The sequence below is a fragment of the Cryptotermes secundus genome, unplaced genomic scaffold (assembly GCF_002891405.2).
Source record: "Cryptotermes secundus unplaced genomic scaffold, Csec_1.0 scaffold72, whole genome shotgun sequence".
Lineage (NCBI taxonomy): Eukaryota > Metazoa > Arthropoda > Insecta > Blattodea > Kalotermitidae > Cryptotermes > Cryptotermes secundus.
The window spans coordinates 1,223,685-1,245,724 of record NW_019730103.1 but is presented as its reverse complement, the minus strand read 5'-3'; the positions used below and the strand labels follow the sequence as shown (position 1 = coordinate 1,245,724).

The 22,040-nt window shown below is 43.5% G+C and overlaps 1 protein-coding gene across 4 annotated transcripts; it reads right to left on the bottom strand.

Annotated features, from left to right (window-relative positions):
* Positions 1 to 871: 871 nt before the first annotated feature.
* LOC111866012 (ninjurin-1) lies at positions 872 to 20,936 on the bottom strand. 4 transcript variants are annotated; one of them, XM_023854489.2, is made up of 3 exons: positions 20,707 to 20,936; positions 17,597 to 17,770; positions 872 to 2,133 (listed from the first exon to the last, which is right to left on the bottom strand). In XM_023854489.2, the coding sequence occupies exons 1-3, from the start codon at positions 20,746 to 20,748 to the stop codon at positions 1,921 to 1,923; spliced, it is 429 nt and encodes a 142-aa protein (XP_023710257.1). In that variant the 5' UTR covers positions 20,749 to 20,936; the 3' UTR covers positions 872 to 1,920. The 4 variants fall into 4 exon arrangements, with proteins under 4 accessions (XP_023710257.1, XP_023710259.1, XP_033607959.1 ...); XM_023854491.2 differs by lacking the exon at positions 872 to 2,133 and adding an exon at positions 3,693 to 5,443; XM_033752068.1 differs by lacking the exon at positions 872 to 2,133 and adding an exon at positions 7,013 to 7,500.
* Between the last annotated feature and the right edge of the window lie 1,104 nt (positions 20,937 to 22,040).

The window sequence follows — 22,040 nt, the reverse complement described above, 5'->3', positions numbered from 1 at the left end:
TGTTCCCCAGCATACGTGTTACGTTGCAAACCTTATGCTCCTTCATGTAGACAGCGAAACTGTTGGTTTTTGAATGAAATTACAGCAGGCAACATGATCGACAGGCTAGTTCGAATGTAGCAGACACGTATTATGGAGACCAAACAGTGTCAGAAGTTAGAAAAAATATCTGGGAGTCATATAATTTACAGACAGAGCGTTTGTAATAAGTGCCTATGAAGTAATTTACTAGATTGTTTTATTTAATTAATGGTAATTTTTTTCGGCATACATTTCATAATAAATGTTCAAGAACATGTGATATCCAAAAGGTGTATTTAGTGAAGGGGCTGAAAGACAATTTCACAAGCCTTGACTATCGACAAGCCAATTCATGATGTGTACAATAACAGAGTAGAGTTGAACTTTATCGACGCCATCGAGAGTTTTAATTTTCGCTTACTCTTATAAAAGTCGGACGGATGTCTCCATCAGCTTGTCGATACAGGGAGATACCTACACTTTAACCAAGTCTTCCGAAACACAGATTGTTGTGGAGGTACTTAGCTCAAGCGGTTAGTCGCTGGCTTCCCACCGCGGCGGCTCGGGTTCGATCCTGGGTCTGGTCAAGTGGGGTTTGTGGTGGACAATGTGGCGCTGGGGCAGGTATACTCCGAGTACATCGGTTTCCCCTGCCAATCTTCATTCCACCAATTGCTCCACAATCACCCTCACCTATCAAGGTCAAGGTCAAGGTCATGTTACAACTGACGATCGGTCAGTCTGTCTGTCTTGGTGTCGAGCCCCTTGAATGAAAGTTACTGTCTTGTCTATGTGTAGCGCCCTCTCTGACGAGAGGTCGGGTCTGTCATTTACCTCACCTATCATCTGGGGCTGGTACAATACGCCAGAAGTGGCCGCGGTACAAGGGACTTAGTCCCGCCCCACTAACAATAAAGAAAATAGTTCAACAAAGTCGCTGAAAACATTTAGTTTACCTAAGAGTGAAACGGCTTGAGAACCTGACGAAGAGCCATTTACCCAGCGAAACGGCTACAGTAAAATAAGCAAACAAATAAATGAAGGGGAACGATACATGTCAATGCCACTGATATATTCTAATATCCTACATACTTTTAATTTTCTGGAAGCATCTGTTTTCATATATTTACATATAAATATTAAAATATAGAGAAACAGATATTTAATTAATGAAAGCGGCCTCCGTTCCCAAGAATATGTATTGTCATTTCTGTTCACAAAAATTCAGTATGAAGGTGACCAAAGTGCTTCAATATACGGCTGTAATGGTAAATTTCCTCTTTTCAAATTCTTGTACCCATATATAAAGTGTGGAATCTTGGGAAAAAATTCTCCAGTATTAATAATGGATATTCAATTGCCAGACTTCTACTTAGAATTCGGAATTTGAAAGCCTATATTTCTTTTCGAAAAGTTTGGAATGTTCTACACGTACCGAGGAGTAAACAGATAAACATATTGAATGTACTTGGAGAATTGAAAGAGGAGATAAATCTCGATTTTTGCTGACCCATTTCTGTGTACAGCTAATAACTGCATAACCATGTACCTAAGGTTGGTCTTCTGAGACATGATATGTGCCTTACATCTTCACAGCCGAAAACACGCCTCTACTCTGAATATGGAGGCAGCAGCTTCCTTCAAAACTGTGGTACCTATCTACCAAACTACACGGCGTCACTTTCCAGAAGATCGTCATCTTAACTTTATTTCCTTTCGCAGATTCCGGATTTATCGCCTTCCTGTTCCGGTATGTCAGTATATATTATATAAAACATTATATACATAAGTTGTCACATAAAAATATCGGATAAGTTGTTAATAACAGGAAAACTGATTGATAGAAATGACGTCACAATTCTTAATCAAGAGGTCTTTAAACATCTGCATAGCTGAGTTTCATTGGCTGGGGGCCGAAGGCGTCGTCGTGCTGTTGAATCCCACCATGTCTGTCTCCCGCATGTCGAATGCCGATATGATAACGTTGAGTATGGTGGTGACGATGCCCATAGCGAGGACTACGTTATTCCAGACGTTGGCTGCCCTCTGGTCTTTCGACTTGTTGATGTTGAACGAGGAGCCTAGCATCACGTACAGTACTCCCTGACAAGCCTGAGACCGGAAGCAAAACAGAAAGAGAACAGAAAATAAAAACAANGGGGGGAGACATGAGATGTTCAACAATGTAACAAAACATATGCCAGGCCTTGCGGAAGATGTCCAACAACATAATGAAGCATAGAATAAGGACTTTAGGAAATGTTCAACAATACAACAAAGCGTAAGACAAGGATTAAGGGATATGTCCAACAATGCAATAAAGCATAGGACAAGGGCTGCGAGAGTTGTCCAACAATGTAATAAAACATAACTTTGGGAAATGTCAGACAGTTTAATAAAACTTCACTTTTCCCATCTGTATTTCATGACTGTAGTAAAGAAGACAAAGAGCCTTGGCCTCCTTGTGGAGGTAGAGCTTAATTTTCGGCACCAGGTGTAGGTGAGTGATCACATGCATTTCCCGGCTACTTTGTTCCCGTGGGAAGAACCGTCGGTACCATTTGAACAGATGGGGGCCCCCACAGACGATCTTTACATAGTAGCGATGACAGAAATTTGCAAGTTCCGATCGCCCGGCTCGGAACCCAGTATCTTTGCATGTGACTCCACGTTACATACTGACAAATGCAGAAATGCTGTAATGCATTTTATATCACTCCTACCAAAACAAACAAAAAACAAACTCCGTGATTTTAGTCCGCAAGCGAACTATACCGACCGAGCGACCGCCGCTAGTCGACAAAGTTCAGTGCCAACTTTTGCGGATAGAGGGTGTCGCGTGGTCAGCGCAACAAATCCCCACGGCCCTTAATTTCGGTTTTCTAGACCGGAATATCACTCCTACCACAGAAAGAAATGAACTGTGTCAGTCTCCAACTGGACTTCTGGCTCACGGACTTACAAACATAAGATGCTGTTACAGATACTGAAAGTTAAATGTTGTGGCTTAGGTCGATAAGTCAAGAACAAGAAAATGGCCGAATACAAATGAAAAGGAACCTGTTGCTTCTGTATTTATACTTAGCAGCTCTACTGTGGAACCCAACTGTATCTGTCACGAAATAAACTGGAGAGCACGAGCGGTTCATTTTACGCGCTGTAAGTATATAGTCTACGCAGTGGCGGCTGGTGAGATGATTGTTGTACTGAAAATGACTTCGAAGGAAGACACTTTGGCTTTCTGGAAATCTGTTCGTTGAAGTAAATTGGAGAGTGAGGTTCAGGATTACTTCGGAGAAGTACTCCAGGCCACTTCCGGGCTAGTATCTTGAAATAAGGCAAGACAGCTTCCATGTCCTTTCCAATTCATAGCTCCGTAACCACGGTGCCACTCGACGCTGAATAGCCTGAGGTAATGACAGCGTCGTGAAATAAACAATAAATAAATGAATTTAAGAAAGTACATTATATTTGGAAGGTCGCGGGTTCAAGTCCCGATGAGGTCATTGGATTTTTTTTCAATTTACCTAATCCTTGCAGCCGCACTATGACCCTGGGGTTGACTCAGCCTCTAACAGAAATGAGTACCAGGAATCTTCCTGGAGGTAAAGGGCGGCCGGCGCGTAAGGCTGACAACCTTACCGCCATCTGTGAGCCGATTTGCTAGAAAATGTTGGAAACTCAACAGCTCACAACCCTATGGGCCTCCACAGCCTGTTAGAGGGATAGCTTTACTTTCATTTCTACATCATATTTGGAGAAAAATGTACTGGCCCCCACCAATTTATTAAACTGAGGAACTGAATTAAAGTTATTTGTCGCGCTGCATAGGCAACACGCGACAGGATAATCTAAAACTAGTGTATGCAAAAAGGGATTATTAAACTCGTTCCTACCACACGGGTGATACCCATGTTAATTTGATTTAATGAAATAAAATATAGGTAACATTCTTTTTATAATAAGGAGCTTTTTTCATTAGAAGAACTGTCTTACACAGCTTTGTAGCGTGTATTTCAACTACCATCCGAACACGTAAAGGCTTGGACGGAACTTTCAAAAAGAAATATACTTTCCTGCAACAGGAATGAAAACATTGCGATTTACTTGGAAGTACTTCTGCGAGGTTACAGCATTAGCTGCACGATTTTCTATAAAGCTAAAGGGACATATTCCAATATTGTGTCTGACATCATATGGTGTCTACAAACTAAAGAGAATGTTACAGGGCGTGTAATGGATCCAGTCCAACACAACCATGTTACATTATAACATAAAAAATTACACCGAAAAGATATATTTAAATTGCGAGTAACAATTATCAGTCTTCGTAACTACAATTAAAAATCGCAAACATTACATTATGGGTAAAATAAGAAGTAAAAAAGAAATTTGCAATGAAACCAACTTGGAATAAAGCAGAAAACTAATAAAGATATAAATAACTGAGGTAAGAGAGCTTAATGGTCTCCTGTGTTGGCTTGAAAGGGAGGTAACCAACAGCATTTGTGCCGGTTTGAAATGCATATTTCCTGCAATTAAATATTGCACAAGAACTGCTGACACCATCCGTCCTTCAATTTCAAAATAATATTCCAAGAGCACTAAATGTGAAGCGAAATATTTGAAATCGAAAAGTCTTATCTAAATGGTAAATTTCTTTAACTCTGCATCAGCCAAGAGTCGGAAATTACGATCTTCACAAAACTGTTAGATCTGACTGCATCTGACATTTCGTGGCACTTTGTATAAATTATGCAGTAAAGAAACATTTGTAGGGAAATGTGTCCCTGCATTTCAAGTTCATTTTCATCTTCATTTAACGTATCTACCCGAGACAGAGCTGCTACAGCAAACAAAAATAGTTGTTTAGCACCACAACGGTTAAATCAGTGGTAGTTTATTTTTATTTATATCACATCAAGCCTGCAACATTTACACTTACGCGGACTAAGCACTCAACCAGACATGCAGAAGCGAAACGTGTGTGTGGAAAAACTCTGTACATTCCAAAACAAAAAGAGCTCTCGTCGTTTACATAAATTTCGTAGCTCGTTTTCTGAAACTAATCACCATCCTGACGGGACGTTTCCCAGTGGCTGTTACGAACTTCTGGGAAACAACGGCCTCTATCTCGTCTCTCGCGAAAAGCGAGACGCATTTCTCCACGCAATTTTCCTTCTGAAAGAACCAAAAACTCAGCGGCACTGTATACAGATATGGCGTTTTATGGATTTCCGTCAGCGGTTTTGTTGTGGAAGGGTCCGGGATCGAGCCCGAAGCTCATCTTGATGACGTCCGATACCATGGAGACCAGAACGAATCCAAGTGCCGTATGGTTCAAGATTGCTGCCACGTGTTGCTTCTCGGGTAAGTTGATGTTGAGTGTCGTCAGCACCAGAGCCAAAGAACTGGACGCAACCTGAACCCAAGCAAGAGTAGACCTTATGGCAACGAAGTCGAGAATTGCTTGAAACAAACTGTTTATTTTAGACACAGAAACACACTATGAAAGAAACAATGGGGATTCAAGCAAAAGAGAACCTACTCATAGGACAGCTTTTAATTTCATACAAAATCTTATATATTGTCAAGTTTTTAAGTACGACATGTGAAGCACCGCTATTTTATAAAATATTCAGATTATGTTTCCAGGTTTTACTGTTGTTTCACGTCTCTTTTGGAAAAAAAAAATCACGATTCTTTGAAATACATTCTAACTAAAGGGACAAATGCTGGGAGTTGGGACCGCTCGGTCACCGGTCCCCCCGTTGTGAGATTTGAGGTTCTCAGGGCCGTGAGTGTGAAGGTTAGGATCTTCTGAGGAAGTGCCGCATCCTTCTGGAGGCTGAAATTTGCCCCTTCAGATGGAGACAGTATGTTCCTTTGAAACGTTAAATGTGTTTACCAAATTACACGACATCACATCCGAAGCGACTCGAATACTATAGCTCCTATTTACTTCTTTCTGCTAAGGCGCGTCCACATTACTCGTGCTCGTGCTCGTCGGGAGACTCGTCTGGCTTTTCCTTGTGCTACTTCAGTTGCTCGCCAGGCTTCGGCGCGTGAGGATTGGTATATTTACTCGTAGTGTGTATAGGCTGTAGTCGTATTTTAATTTATTGGCTATAGTTTTCAAATTAAAAATTTAAAATTTCCTTGTCTCGTGACTTGTTATATCGTCCACATTACTTGCAAGCATAGCCAGTCACACGAGCACGAGTAATGTGCACAAGCCTTTACGGTCGCCCCTTTAATGCATTTCAGGATCACGCGATCGCACGTCCGTAACCAAGGAAAGGTTAGGAATAAACACCAATCAGAGCATTTGCAAAGACTCTGTGATTAGGACATTCTGTTTTCATTGAATCCGAGACGCCGATAAGGTCTACTTTTGTGTGTTACTCTTTCCATTCCACAGACAATGTCGACTCTACTGTAACGGATTTAAATTTATTTGTCCGAGCAGAGTGACACCGGGCCCCTTTGTATTCCGGCCCCAAATGGACCTACCGTACGATCTGCTGATGCTAGAAGACTATAGAGCACTGCTGGAATAATAATTGGCAGGGAATGACCGAACACTCGGAGATAAGCCTGCCCCAATGCCACTTTGTCCACCACAAATCCCAAGTAGCCTAACCTGGGATCACCCCTAAAATTCTACGTTTTCACGCCGGAGGGTCATGTGGTATAGAGTGTCGTGTTGTACGTATAATTTTCTAGATAAGTACCAACGTTTCGGAGTAACCTGATTCGTCCTTGAAGAGAGAAGCAGAATGATCTTCCGAAATATTAGTACCTATACCAAAGTACATGCTGTCACATCCGAAAACACAGTATTTGAATTCTTGAAGTGGTGGTTATAAGGAGTTCTGCCTTCTGGGGCATAACCTCCTGCAGTACGTTTAAAGTCTACCAAATTTCATGCTGATTTCTTGCTCAGCTTATTCTTCGGTCCTGAATATGTAGGCGACATGTTCCTCCGAAACGTCGGTTGGCTTTCAATGGACTACACGGTGTTATATCCCAAATGACAGAACTCTTCACCTTATATTTTTTCCTGTAAATAGCGTATACCAACAGATGAAAATTCAAATTGGAGTCATCTAGGTGGTTACAACCTACCAGACTGCACGGTGTTATAACTCGAACACCACGAGTCTCCACCGCCTTAAAAACCTGAAATATCCAATCGAAACTGTGTGCTACTGCTATTAACATCGTGCCTTTGCTATGTCACATTGGAGCGGAAATGAAGCTGGTGGTCGAGCCACTGGATCACTTCGGTGGAGGAGAGACTTCTCTCAGCCTCGTGCCGGAATGTTCCATTCCAAACCCGGAAACAACCACATTTATAAGTGAGATGATGAAAATCATGATGAGGGTGACGTCATTCAAGATGATGGCCGGACGTTGGTCGCCGTGCCTGTTTATGTCCAGTCCACCAACAACCAGCAGTATCACTCCAACAGAAACCTGCATGGAACAACACAGTCACTGTGAAGACCCTAGAAGAGTCGCCAGTCGCAAACACCCTGTGCCGCCTCTATAGATGCACTTTCCAACTTCTGAAGAAGCGGAGGGGTTTCAAACAGAAAGACACTTTCGGAAACGCAATGAGAAATAGTAATAATAAAAAGCAGATATGAATGAACATAAAAGCAGCACGGCGGTTTTCAGACAGTGCTGATCTTTCAACCCTGTTCCTTCAGGAACCCTCAAGAAAATACCTTCAAAACTGAAAACCATATAATTAGCTTTGGGTTGTTTTCACTTGTGCAGTTTCGAAGGTACTCTTATCCCGCAGACTACACATAGACCAACTGTTTGTGCTAATTTGGAGCGAAAGGTTCTTCTAAACATCTTAAGTTTCAGTTTTTACTCAAAGAAATGTTGTCTTTCCATTGTAAAGACCAACTGGCTAAAGCTGCTAGGAAAGTAATAGCTGTTTATTCCAAGAATCTTACCCCGCAAACAAAATATGGATCTTCTTACTGTCAAGACGCGTGATATACAGAGTGACGACTGTGTTTCAAAGAGTTAACGGTTCAGTTATTAGAAATACCGATATACACGATTCTGTTTCAAGTACGTTCCTCCCTCTACACAAAAGTATCTGCCCTGTTCGCGCCAGCCGCAACGAGTTCGCGGGAACGCCGATGGAGGAGCCACGTCACAGATTTCACGAATATAATATGACGTCTCTCTTTCAAGTTACAAGCTGAGAGATGTCCAGATCGTGATCGTCACGGCTATGCGCACGTATGTGGTAGAATCGTGTTTCGTGATAGCCGCCGTATGCAAGCGCATTGGTGCAAGGTCATTCATTTATAGTTCCTCATCACTCGCGGATAATCAATGGGATTTACATTTCTATCGAATGTTGCTCTGAAGGTAAGCATAGTAATTCATACCGCGAACAACTGGGAATTGACATGGAGCTCCAGGCTTCGACAGGGTACAGTTTTGGAACCAGTGAAATAAGGGAAGCTTCTATCAAGTGATTTCAAATACATGTGAGCTAATATCGACAGTCGAACTCGATCAGCGAATTGTTTATGTGGAATCAAATAAAGTCCCATGCTCCACCAAGCGCCCCAGGCCGGGATCGAAGGCGCTGATCAGTAGGTTGAGTGTGGACACTACCACAGAGAAACCCATGGTGACGTAGTTGATGACGAGTGCAGACGTGTGGTACTCGTGGAGGTGCAGCCGACAGTCGCGCATGAGGTTGAGAGACAGGAACAGGGCCCCCATCAGAACCTGTTCGGCCGAAACCGTTCGGTACAGAACAGCTGAATATAAACTGCTCAAACTGCTAGTCAAGTACAGAGTGAAGGGCTGTGGCAGTTATCTCTGTGCTTTGCAAGCCCTTCACACAAAGCAAAATTTTATTTCGTCATTATCATGACCTATGTAAAAACAAGATATTTCCTATGAATCCCAAGATGGTCTTCGTCTCTCCGTCGTCATTTTGGTCGTTTACGTCTCGTCGTTCCTTCAGTCGGTAAAGGAATGCCAATTTTGGAAGGCAGTCTCTTTAAAGTCTTTCCATATTTGATATGTTCCCAAATTTATTGCTTAAATCTATTTCGGCCGAAGCATATATCAACTGCTAGGTATCCGAGAGAAGAAGGTCTACTGGAAGAGCAGTGAAAATATGTAACGAAAAGCTTCACAATTTAGTGGGTCATACTGTTTCTTGCTTCGTTATTTAACCATGCTCTCTCAATTGCAAAGTTCATGTGATGTTGAACTGGAGGGCGACTGGGAATATTAAATTGGAGAGAACGTTCATAGAAATGGTCGTGATGTGTTTTAATACACTGTAACCGTACGTCCCTCGCTAAAATTATTTAATTAAAAGCATGACCAATTAAGGCATGGTTCAGATCATTAGAGACGCTCCTCCGGCGAGATACCATCACGGGACCTTATAGTTGGAATTCATCTATTGTCTCCTTAGGCTTAGGGTGTCACTATTGTCCCTAGCGTCGCCAGTTTGCTCCTAGTGCCATAAACCCATGGCCTGACCTTGTGCGAGACCGGCCAGGAGGGGTCTTGGTTCCCAGCTCGTGTGCCTTGAAGACCTAAAAAGGTCTGTGATGGGCATCTCGAAATATACGAATGTAGGACAGATGCCGGGCTCGACCCTTCGCTTTTTCTTGTTTCGTTTCATGCCCACTGGGGGACTTATTAAAGAGAGGGCAGTTGTTTTCAGTGAACGGAGGTGGACAGTTGCAAAGGAAGACGCGGAACAGGGAAATGAGTTACAGGATGGTAGCTAATGAGTGGTGTACGGTCAGCGAGCTGGGAGCAAATTGGTGTAAAAGGTTAAGAGTGACGGATCGGCTAGCTTGGAGGACTAATGTAAAGATTGATCACTGTAGGAAATTTTAAATGAATACTGCAATACACGGGGTGTTCTGGAGACCCCCGATTCATGAACTCCGAAGTGTGTTCCATCCCCAAATCCGAAGTACCCGTATCCCTGAGGTAAAGAACTCATCTCGAGCAACAGTCGTGGCAGCTGTGGGGAGGCGGGCGGCTATAACACTGTTTCACCATGTGCCAGGGGATAAAAACGAAAACAAGAAAACTCATCAGAATATCCTATAACCGATTCCCCGACTCCCTTCCATACAAACAAGAGTTCTAATCACTCAGTCACAATCTTGTGTCGATCCACGGGAGGAAGTTAAGTTTCTTAGATTTGAGACGGACATTAAGGCACGGCGTTCCGAGATGTGTGGTCATGTGGTGTGGTAGATATGAACCAGAATTTTTCAGAAACTTGTTACCTCCAAAACTTTGGTATATATCCGCAAGTACAGAGAGTTTCTAAACTTTGTTGACTTTTGCCGACCGATCAGCATGCCTGGTGCCCTATAACTTTTGGAATTAAGGGAATTTATTAACTCTGTGGATCGCTCGACGGCATTACGTTTCATAGCGAGCAGTGCGGTTCATGAGTGGGGATTTGTTTATGATTTGTCAGCAGTAGACAGCAGTTATCAGTTCCATTAACCATTTGTTCTCAGCTACAGTGGTGCGCCATGGTGCGCTATACTTTAGAGCAACGTTTATTTCTATGACATCTATGTGAAATACGGATCTGCTGGAAAGTGTGCTATAGCGCAGTGGTATTGGAAGTGTATGATTTAGGGAGACTTTTATAGTTCCTGTGTTATAAATCCGTGAGACTAGTGGAGATAGACTGAAGAGATGTGAAAGTCAGTAATAGTGTAGACACGACCTGCAGGTGGTTAATAAATCCAGTTACCAATCCAAATTAATGTCTTAGTCACTGACAGACGTGACAATATATACCTCACAGGAAGTAAACTCTGACTGACGTAAATGCTCCTACATGAGAGCTGACTGTACGGCAGCCGGGTCTGCTGAAACCAATCCTACGTTTGATACTTTGACGGAAATCAGCGTGAATGTATATAACTGTGGTAACTGAAATTACGAATGAGAGAAAGCACTTACACAAATGTGCAACCACACATCTGGAAGCCAACGTCGCCCTGATGATGGCAGGAATGCGTATGATAGTTGCTAACTCACGCTAGAGAACTACTATTATTACTATTATGGCTCTACAGCCGTTTCTTGACCCTCTACACAGTCGGTAGAACTCCTTGGACGGGGGGATCAGCCCGTCGCAAATTCTTTACCTACGTACACAAAAGCAAGAGTACAGAATAAACGCACACAATAGAGACATCCATGCCTTGAGTGGGATTCGAAACCTCCATCCCAATATTCGAGATGGCAAAGACAGTTCATGCCTTAGATCGCGCGGCCATTGTGTTTGGCACACTGTAGAACTAACTTTTAATTAATAGTAGGGAATGTTGGACATGCCTCAGAGTCTTATTAACTGGCAGGGTGGATTTCAGTTATTACGTCAGAGCTACCAGTACACTTTATCATCTTCAGCGTTTTACCGTACGCACGTAGCGGGACTACTGTTGCTTAGGGCGCAAGATTTCAGTATCAGAAGGAAATTAATTTCATCTTTATTTATGGCATCTGCAATTTCGGCCTTTATATTCAGTAAAGTGTTCTCGGACAGTCAGCCGCATCGGTACGGAGCAAAATTCGACGTTCCAGAAACTGTCTCTGCCATTGCTTACGTCAGTGGACGTGCTTCATAATGAAAAGGGAGTCAATGGTAGGCCATATCGCTAGATCTGGTCGCTCTATGAGACTTCATTGCTTTCAGTTTTATTTATTAACAGGCTACAGAAGGTTTCTTCTATTCTCTCGGAACACGGAAGGCATATCAGAAATGATTTATATCTTTAGCAACAGATTTAATTCGAATCTTGTAAGGATTCCAGTCACTGTTTATTTTTTCTTTACACCTGTGTGCACTGGTTGCCATGTAACGGAATGCTGCCATTAAATTATGCGATAATTACTACTTAAGACAAATATTTTGCAACTGAAGACAAAATCTTAAACGTGCTTAATGGCGTCGTACATGTCACAGGTGTCATGTGTCCACTAGATCACTGACATATCAACACTGTCATTCACTGGCCCACTATATCGGTCCGTTTGTGTTCCCCATCGTCTCAATATCCGTAGCAATATCTGACCGTTCTTTCGCATTGTGTCCGTGCGTTAGATGGTTACTGTGAGTTCGCCGTACTGCCACGGGGCACGCCACTTGCCGGACTTGCATCCGAGCTCTAACCGCAGAGCGAAATAGAAGATGGCGGTAATTGTTTCGGAGGCTAGGAGCAACGCGTTTATACTCGTATATTACACGCATAAATAGCATTTACTGCGGCTGAAATTGGATGTAATTACAGCTCATTATAATACACGTTGAGAGATGGCCAGCTCGTGAACACTGCGGCTTAGGGCATGACCGAATCGTCATTTGGCCGGTGGTCGCAGGCACGTGCATTTACTCACGGAAATTGTCTAGTACGCAGTTGTACAAATTGGGTCTAGTTTGGGTCTAGTTCCGTCTTAATGGAGAGATAATATGATCTAAGCAGGGACCCAAAATATTATTGCGCTGGGCAAAATGCAAAAGAATAGTTTTGAAGTTGTTGACATAAGATACGGATAATTACACTGCGTACTGTTAAAGTAACTTAAGTTCTCCCTTCTGTGACTTTGAATATAAACGGCACAGATAAATGTTAAGGATGTAAACGAAATCTGGACTTCATGACACGTTGATTCTACGCCTTTGTATGCTGAGCTATTCTTGATAAAACTTCTATTTGGTTCGTCCGGGGAACAGGGTCTTAGTGAACCGGAATCAGTCACAACGTGCTTCAGGAAAACCACGATGCAAACTTTATCGATATCGGTTCTGTATTTTTTTTTATTGCTAGAGGGGTAGGACTAAGTCCCTTGTACTGCGGCCACTTCTGGCTTATTGTACCAGCCCCAGATGATAGGTGAGGGTGACTGTGGAGCAATTGGTGGAAAGAAGATTGGCAGGGGAAACCGAAGTACTCGGAGAAAACCTGCCACAGCGTCACTTTGTCCACCACAAATCCCACTTGACCAGACCCGGGATCGGGAAGCCAGCGACTAACCGCTTGAGCTACGGCGCTGCCTATCGGTTCTGTAACTCTGGAGGAGACAGCGCGCATGGGCGGACGAACAGAAAGACAAATTTATTCCATACACTGAGTACTGTGTAGGGGAGGCCCAGGACAGCTCAGACGGGTGTGTTGTTCTGAAGTTCTGACCCTGTTCATACGGATCATACAGGTATTTAACTTTATACTGGTGACACAAGCACGTGTATTTTTGATGACAGATGAACCTAAATTTATTCTGATGATAGGGGCACTCATTTTGTTATGATAATAGAAGCACCTAACTCCGTAACAATGAGAGAGGCATATAAGTTCACGCTGATGATACAGGTACCTATGTCATACTGACGTCACAGGGGCACTAAAATCCATATCGATGACAGACACCCAACGTAATTCCGATGACACGGGAACCATAATTCTTACTGATCATACAGGTGCATAAATTGACATTAATACTTCATATTGCTGATACAGGCATCCATAACCATGCTGATGATACGGACACCTACACCATGTTAGAATCCTATGAACTCAGGACACCCTGAACAGAGTGCGTAAGAACAAAACACCTAACAGTTCTTAGGTTCTTAGTTGACAGCTGACAGAGTGTTGAGCAAGGAGAGAGACGCGCAGGCCACCACCCACTGACGCGATAGACACTTGTCTTTGAAACTAGGCGCTGGGGACCTAGTCGTGAAGGCGTAACAATTATGTACGTAAAAAAACCGACATGCTTGAGAACGGCCGTTTACTTTAACGTGGAGCTCCTAATGATCCAAATAAAGATAGCGGCTTGGACTTCCGGTCGGGACATGGCTATAATATAAAAAACATATATACTGCATGTCGCTTTCTTGATATGCCCTCTCGTCAGAGTGGGCGGCCCACATTGACAAGACAGTAACTTTCATTTAAAAGATATATCTGGTTATGAGCCCCAGCTGGGGCTCGACACCAAGACAGTCAGAATGACTGACTGTCAGTTGCAATGTGACTTTGACTCTGACTTGATATGCGACCTCACTGTCCTAGCGGTCCTAGCTGTGCGATTATATTCTGTTGTCCTGTACAGGCATGCGCTGCAATATGCCTATCCCTCGTCACAAGAACCATACGGAAAATGAAAATTATTTTGGCAGCTACTTCTCAATTGGAACGGGGCCGGTGGCTAGATCCGCGCGAAATTCAGACGAATAAAAATAAGAAAAATATGCGGTTAAATTAATCCTCAAATTTCGATTTCGTTCGGTGCACTGACCATAAAACAGTAACCAATGTAGTTCGGTCGATTCTGAACGAATGAATCACTAATCTTTCAACCAAAAGCAAAGCTGTAGTCCTCGCTGTGATAAAGCACCACGCTATGAAGACGTATGAAACAGTGGGGGAAAAAATCCACGCATTTCAGACTTCGGCTCTAGATGGAGGAAAGCGGTCAGGTTCACTCCTCGACGGTTATATTCCCGGAAAAGGACCCCTGGAACCCACAGGACTGGAAGCTGGATGGGTCTGGACACCGTGGATCCAGAACATAGTGACTGAACTGTCCTGGATCTTCTGTGTGCTGACAGGTAGGACCCCTGGAACCCATAGGACTGGAAGCTGGATGGGTCTGGACACCGTGGATCCAGAACACAGTGACTGAATTGTCCTGGATCTTCTGTGTGCTGACAGGTAGGACCCCTGGAACCCACAGGACTGGAAGCTGGATGGGTCTGGACACCGTGGATCCAGAACATAGTGACTGAACTGTCCTGGATCTTCTGTGTGCCGATAAAACTGTTAACAAGTGTGGATACGGAACACGAAGAACGATTCTAAATCGCAGACTAAGAACACGAACTGGAATAATTTCCTTCACGAATGACACTCTTGTTCCAATTTACTGAAATGGGTCATGCGTTTCCATAGCAACAAAAAGAAAACATTCCCTTATATCGATTGTGCCGGTTCGTGCCACTTTATTATTGAATGAAACACCCACAGGTATCAAAGGCAATAACAGAGGCTCCAATTGTTATATCGCATGTTCGTTGGGAAATTTTCTTATGTATACAGGACACGAAAGTACAATTTAACTAACTTCTAACTTTGGCGCGATGTGGAAGTAAGTGGATGGCCTGGCTCTTTGGCTGACCGCAATGTCGTCTATACATTCGGGGAGTCCCAGGGATGTCCTTGGACACGGCAGTGCAGAGCAATATTCAGGGCCGCCATTGTTCCGCTAGGCTGCCGTAAGCTCAGGGTCGCGACACATATCAGCCATAATGAGATTCGCTTAAAGCGATCCGAGTGCATTCTTTATTGCGGGGAGGGCGGCGTTTTATGGCACATTCATACCTAAATTTTTAGGGTCGAAGGATGCTGTGATAGAAAACGAATGGATTGGAAAGGGTTTGAAAGGAATCGATTGTGACCTAACCGAGGTACTGTTCAGACATTTTCCAGGAGGGACAGAATAAAACAACGAAGAGCTTCATCCAAAATAGCCGATGTACCGTCCGAAGTTCAAGACGAGCAACTCCCAGATAGGCGACTAGCTTGTTGCTGCTATGCCAAACCATTCGGTAGCATTAGGGACCGTGTGGCCGCGGTAGGAACAAGTCTCTTATTTCGTGTATATTTGAGAGGAATAGGTATGGTCTGGTAGGCTCCCAGCGCCGTGTCCCGTGTGACTGGGAACCAAGAATCACTGTGCTGGCGAGGACCAGCAGTAATTTAGAAGTCAATATATAATTGAGGTTACGATATGGAAGTCACTTTGAGCCTTGGAGAAATTCTATTTCTCTGGCCCATGAAGCTAACATTTAAATTTTTCAAATACATACAGCCAAAACTTCCTAGGTTAAATTTCTTCAAAGTCGGAGAAAGAATTACACTTCCGTTGGACTTGAGTTTCTCACAGAAATTATTACAAAGAGCAGCATTTTCTTGAATGTTACGCCTTATAGACAGGCAAAAGTTCACCGATGTTTCGGAGAAACCTACTGCTTGCCAAGCAAGCAACCAGTAATAAACAAGCAGCAGACAGACATCACGGACGTTTCAGGGGACTGCGTTTTCAAGGTTCAAGGGTAAGCCAACTAAGCAAGCAGAAAGAAGAATTTACTTGCTGGTTTGTTTATTCTTGACTCTGAATATGCAGGAAGCACATTCCTCCGAAACGTCGGTCACATTCTACAACGCATTACTGCTTGATAAATTTTCTATATATCTCAATATTCTCTCAAGCGTTCTCTGTTAATTATATCAGTTTACAAGAATTGCAGCTACTGAAATAGAATTTATGAGACGAACAACGAAACACGACTTGGTTGGGCCATGAGTGGAACAAAAATATGTTAGAATACCTAAGAACAAAACCAATATTGTACAACATTTTGAAATATACTATAAAGTGCGCTAAACATTTCAGCAGAACGCGAAGAATCTCATTTCAGCATTTAATGAAGTAAATTGCCGCAGGCGAGCACCAGCAGCCATTAACTTCTGTCCTGTGCTTTCAGGAATTAGGGGCAGAATAGACACACAGATAACAAGGTGATCTCATAAGCCTCCTTTTATTTTCTCGGAATAAGGAATATAGGCTGACAAAGTCACAGGCCAAATAGGTCAAGAAACCGAACTTGATCGGCAGATGATGATGGTGAAGGATAGGTTTAATCGATACAACGCAACTTCAGTAACTGATTTATACAAGTTACAGTAGCGTAGTGTCTTTGTAAATACATTCAGAAGCATGCTATGGAGTGTGAGCGTCAGCTGCTGCTACAATTATGGTATTGTCATGTGAAAGGCAGTGAGCATTATAAAGGACAGCGCGTACAGAATTACGGTTCAACGACTCTCTGAACAAAAACCTTGCTCCGCTGCGCACCGTTTTTGGACTGTGACGCTGTGAAGTTTGGTACAATGCTACCAAGATCTCGGATGAACCTACTGCCTTCATCCTGCACCACAGTGTTAAGACTGACCCTGATGCTCACCCAGCCTCCTGTCCACTGAGTACCGGAAGCCCAGAGTTAAGCGGCTGGGGCGGGAAACTGACCAATCACCACAATACAGTGTTGAGATTAAAAAATCCGTGAACCAATAACTCAACTGTGATGTACAGTGACAAAACTATCCATGTGAGAGAAGAAGTCCAGAGCTTTTCACCTTTTTTTATTGCTAGTGGGGTGGGACTAAGTCCCTTGTACTGCAGCCACTTGTACCAGCCCCAGATGATAGGTGAGGGTGATTGTGGAGCAGTTGGTGGAATAAAGATTGACAGGGGAAACCGAAGTACTCGGAGAAAACCTGCTCCAGCACCACTTTGTCCAGCACAAATCCCACTTGACCAGACCCGGGATCGAACCCGAGCCGCCGCGGTGGGGAGCCAGTGACTAACCGCTTGAGCTATGGCGCGGCCCTCACTTCACCTTTATATTTACTCCATCAGTACGTCAAGACGATCCGTTTGTAAGCGATTTACTGTGCAGTGCCTATACCTGCAGAACTATGGAGATGGATATAAGCCACACCATGAGGGTATAGAACTCGTGTTGGTGTCCAAGCTGTAACACGTACTTCAGCTGGCTGGCGTTGGCTGTGAGTAGGGCTATGTCCAACATCCCCTGGGCTATGGTCTTCTTCGTGGCATAGCTGTTCGCATCCAGAGTTTTCTGTAAGTATCATGAAATTCAGTTACATTACATGTGTGTCTTTAAGGTAGTCAACGGTTTCCGGGCTTCATAACAGCGCACCCTTAGCTTAACACAGCTTTAGTTGCGCCCCCCTTCTCAATTTGTTCTGTATATTCTAAGGACATTTCGTCTTCTCATCTGGTGTCTAAGAACATAAATGTTAGAAAATACAGAACTATAAATTTGCCTCTGATTGTGTATGGGTATGAAACTTGGTCTCTGGCAGTAAGGGAGGAACACAGACTGAGGGTGTTTGAGAACAGGATGTTGAGGAGAATTTTTGGACAGAAAGGAGATGAAGTGACAGGAGGTTGGAGAAAACTGTACGTATATAATGAGGAGCTTCATAACGTGTACTCTTCTCCAAGTATAATTAGAATTATCAAGTCAAGGAGGATGCTACGGGCAGGGCATGTAGGTGTAGGCTGATGCATCCGTCCGTAAGTTTGGCCTCAAACATGCTGCAGGCTGGGAGGGACAGTCATCTGACCATGACTGCCCTGGGAAACACGCCGACCTGTGTCATCCAGCTCTGCGCTTGCGGGCCTTACCGAGGGAGGATGATGCAAATGTCTGACTACTGAGCTGTAGCAGGTGTATGATTACTCCGATCTTTGTCAGTGCGTGACCAGCCAGTCCTGCTGGTTCCTCTCCTATTCATTTATTTTTTATTGCTAGTGGGGTGGGACTGAGTCCCTTGTACTGCGGCCACTTCCGGCCTATTGTACCAGCCCCAGATGATAGGTGAGGGTGATTGTGGAGCAATTGGTGGAATGAAGATTGGCAGGGGAAACCGAAGTACTCGGAGAAAACCTGCCCCAGCGCCACTTTGTCCACCACAAATCCCACTTGACCAGAGCCGGGATCGAACCCGGGCCGCCGCGGTGGGAAGCCAGCGACTAACCGCTTGAGCTATGGCGGCCCTTTCATTTATTTACTTATTATTTATTTAACGATATAACGTTTGACGCCCTCAGTGTCAAAGACTGAAGTTTATTTAATATTTAAACAGTAAGTTCCTACCACAAAGAAAACACAATTCTCTCCATTACAAATAAGAGTCGATTAATGCAATTTCGGGAAATAGTCGTTGTTCACTTAGAAAATAATATGAAACACACAAACACATAAATAGAGTGTGTGGCGAAAACGAGGAGATTCTGAATATTAAAGCAGGTGATATGTATAGTTACCACTGTGATATGAGCGGCTACAATTAGCGGCAAATTAGCCTGCAATCTTAAAGATTACTGTTTTCTGGGATGTGACGCCGTGTAATCTGGTAGGAAGTTATCCAGGTGCTGAGGAACCTGCTGCCTCCACCTAAAGGGAGAAGAGAGAAGAAGCTGGCAGTGCAACCTGCCCCACTGTGCAGTTGTCCGCTCTCTGGCAATCCTAATCAAAATCTAATTGCTGTCTCCGATTGTTTCGTAATAGGACCTCGATCAGGCCACGACCACTTCCTACAAAAGCCTTTCCAACTCATGATGTATCATCAACCTACCATTCAACGTCATTCATCCTGAGATACTGACAACACTGTAAAACAAAGCACGTGAAAGGAGAGGACTTGAGAGGAAGCGGGAAAATTTGAGGTCTCTCCAGGTATTTGCGCGAAAGAAAAATTGAGGAAAGACACAAAGAACCTGTCCTTGCTGCGCCATGGCCTCCCGTGCAATACCGCCCTAAGTCCTACATAGAATTCTCGTTGTGATTAAAGTTCTGAAGAAAACGGAACATTGTGCTGCCTCGTGTTCCACTTTATACTTGCTAGGGTGTGAGGAACAGGGCTCACTGCAGCAGTCTAGCCTGCTGTCAGGCGAACGGAGAGGAAACGTCAAGCTCATGTGCTTCTGGGGTTGCGAAGCGATGCAGCCTGGTGCAGACACACAAATATTTCGGAGGAACCAGATGTCTCCGTCCTCACGGTAGAAGATGGAAACAGAAATATCCTTGGAAACGTTGGTATATCTCTGCCATATTACATGGCGTCACAAGCCAGAGCACAGATCATATAAACATCAGGTCGCAGCGTAGGGCCACTTTTACTAGACGGACACTGGTGGTTGAAATATAGGCAGTGAGGCAAGAGAGTAGAGGGATGGATGTGACGCCGTGTATTCCGGTAGTAGTACACCGACATGTCAAAGGAATATACAGCGTCCATTCTCAGGGCAGAAGGGTGAGACAAGCAAGCAGAGCACTCTGATTTCCGTCTGCTTCTTAAGTGTCATTTCTTTCGCTTATTTTTCGACCTTGAAGACAAAGGCAGTAACTTCTTCCTAAACATCGATTAACTTTTACCAGACTGCATGGTCTAACCTAGCACGACTTACAGTATTCAGGGTAGGAATATATCTTACGATTTTCGTATTAATGTTTGATATATTTACTACCTGGTTGCCCAACCCTCTTCCGACACCGCTGGTGTGATGTAGGCTGATGTGGGTGAAAATGAGAATTGAAACGTTGGAGGACGAGTGTTATTTTCGTGCGAAATATTTATTAGCGGGAAATATATTAATTGCAAGAATGGCGTTTACTTGTATACAGGGGTAGCTGTATGTTTCAGAGAATAGGAGAACTTGGAAGCAACGAAATAAAATAAGAGCCCTGAAAAGAATGTTGCGGCGTGGGTAAGCACTGAACGAAAATTTAATGCGTCACAGTGCTGCTAAAAAGAGAGAAATATCTCGCAAGAATTCCCCATGTTATGCTGTTATATGACGCACACAAGCACCACTTAATTAACTGAAATGGAAGTTGCGATTGTATGGCTAAGGTCCAGCTTTATCTCGACATAGATTTTAATATTACGTTCCTATTATTTTCTTGATCTTCAAGTGGCTTAAAACACTAACGTGAATAAAGGAGTGTGAAGTAGAAACGACAGAAAACTTCGCTATACGACTTACCCCTCTACCGCCCATTTCTGGCGTGATGGCAGCAGTCGACATTTTGTGGTTATGTGTTGCACTGGTAACACCGAATGCTATCTGTTCTGAGTGATATTCGTACCCAGGACCAATATCACAATTGACATAACCGTTGAATCATGAACTGCACTACCAAACACTACTTCTGTCGGGCAGTTCACTGTTGTCACTGTTGCATTGTGCTTTGCCTCGCACTGTCGAACTGCAACTGTTCCAGCTTACTTGCTCGCCGTTGTAACAGCTCGGTGGCGTGACGAACATGCTATGTGTATGCAACAGTGGAACATGTACTAGGTTCCGTCACTTTCCTGGGACAGTTACACGAAGTGGTGTGGTTAGCCATACATTCTTTGAGGGCCAGTAACTTACTGCCAGAACGATTGCTAAATTCCTTAGCTGCTAGAGAAATAAGTAGCAACAGTTAGTTTTTAGAAAACTGTTAGATTGTCGAAGTTGTGTCATGTCAAGTTTTCCTAGAGAAATAAGCACGGGAAAGCTAGGTACCTTTATACTAATTTTTATGGAAACGTTTTCGTTCCATGAAGCTGTTAGCCGCTCGGGTTGTCAATAAATTCCACCTCGTTCATAAAGCTCAAGCTTCAGTAACATGTTCACAATATCCCTCCTTATCATAGACAAATCTTGCACACACTTTCACATTTTTATATCTTTAAGATCTGTTTTAATATTATCCTCCCATCTGTGCCTAGGTTCCTAAATAGTCCCTTCCTTCACGGTTTCTGCCTAGAATGATTCACATATGCATGTATTTTAATCCGAACTGTGACGGTCTCCAGACATGGAGGGTTCAGTGAATGTGTGAAATAAGCGGTCCCACACCGCCGAAAGTGGGCGGTCCTGGCACTTGGGTGTTCAACAGGCAGTAACTTCCTCCACCAGTAAATGAACTGAACTAGCATATTGCGCAATGTCACATCTGAAACATACGTCGTATACGAAAACAGAGCACAAGTGTTTCAGCGTGTTCGAAGACGTTTATGTGTGTGAGACTCGAGATGTTCGCGGTGTCGACTGTGAAGAGTAATGATTTCTGGGACGTAAGGCCGAAGTTTCGGAGGAACGTGCTGCCTCCATCTACATGGTAGATGAATATGGAAACAGTGTGTTCCTGTGAAATACTGCCAAATTTCTATCAGTTGAAAGGGCGTCACATTCCAGAAGATATTTCGTACGTTCAGATTTGGTAGTGTTGATAAGACCGCGTTCAGACCTCTAACAGAATACAAAGAAACAGCACTGCATAGCCATATTTGGTTTCGAAACAGGAAGCCTACTAAACTTTGGTCTTCTCG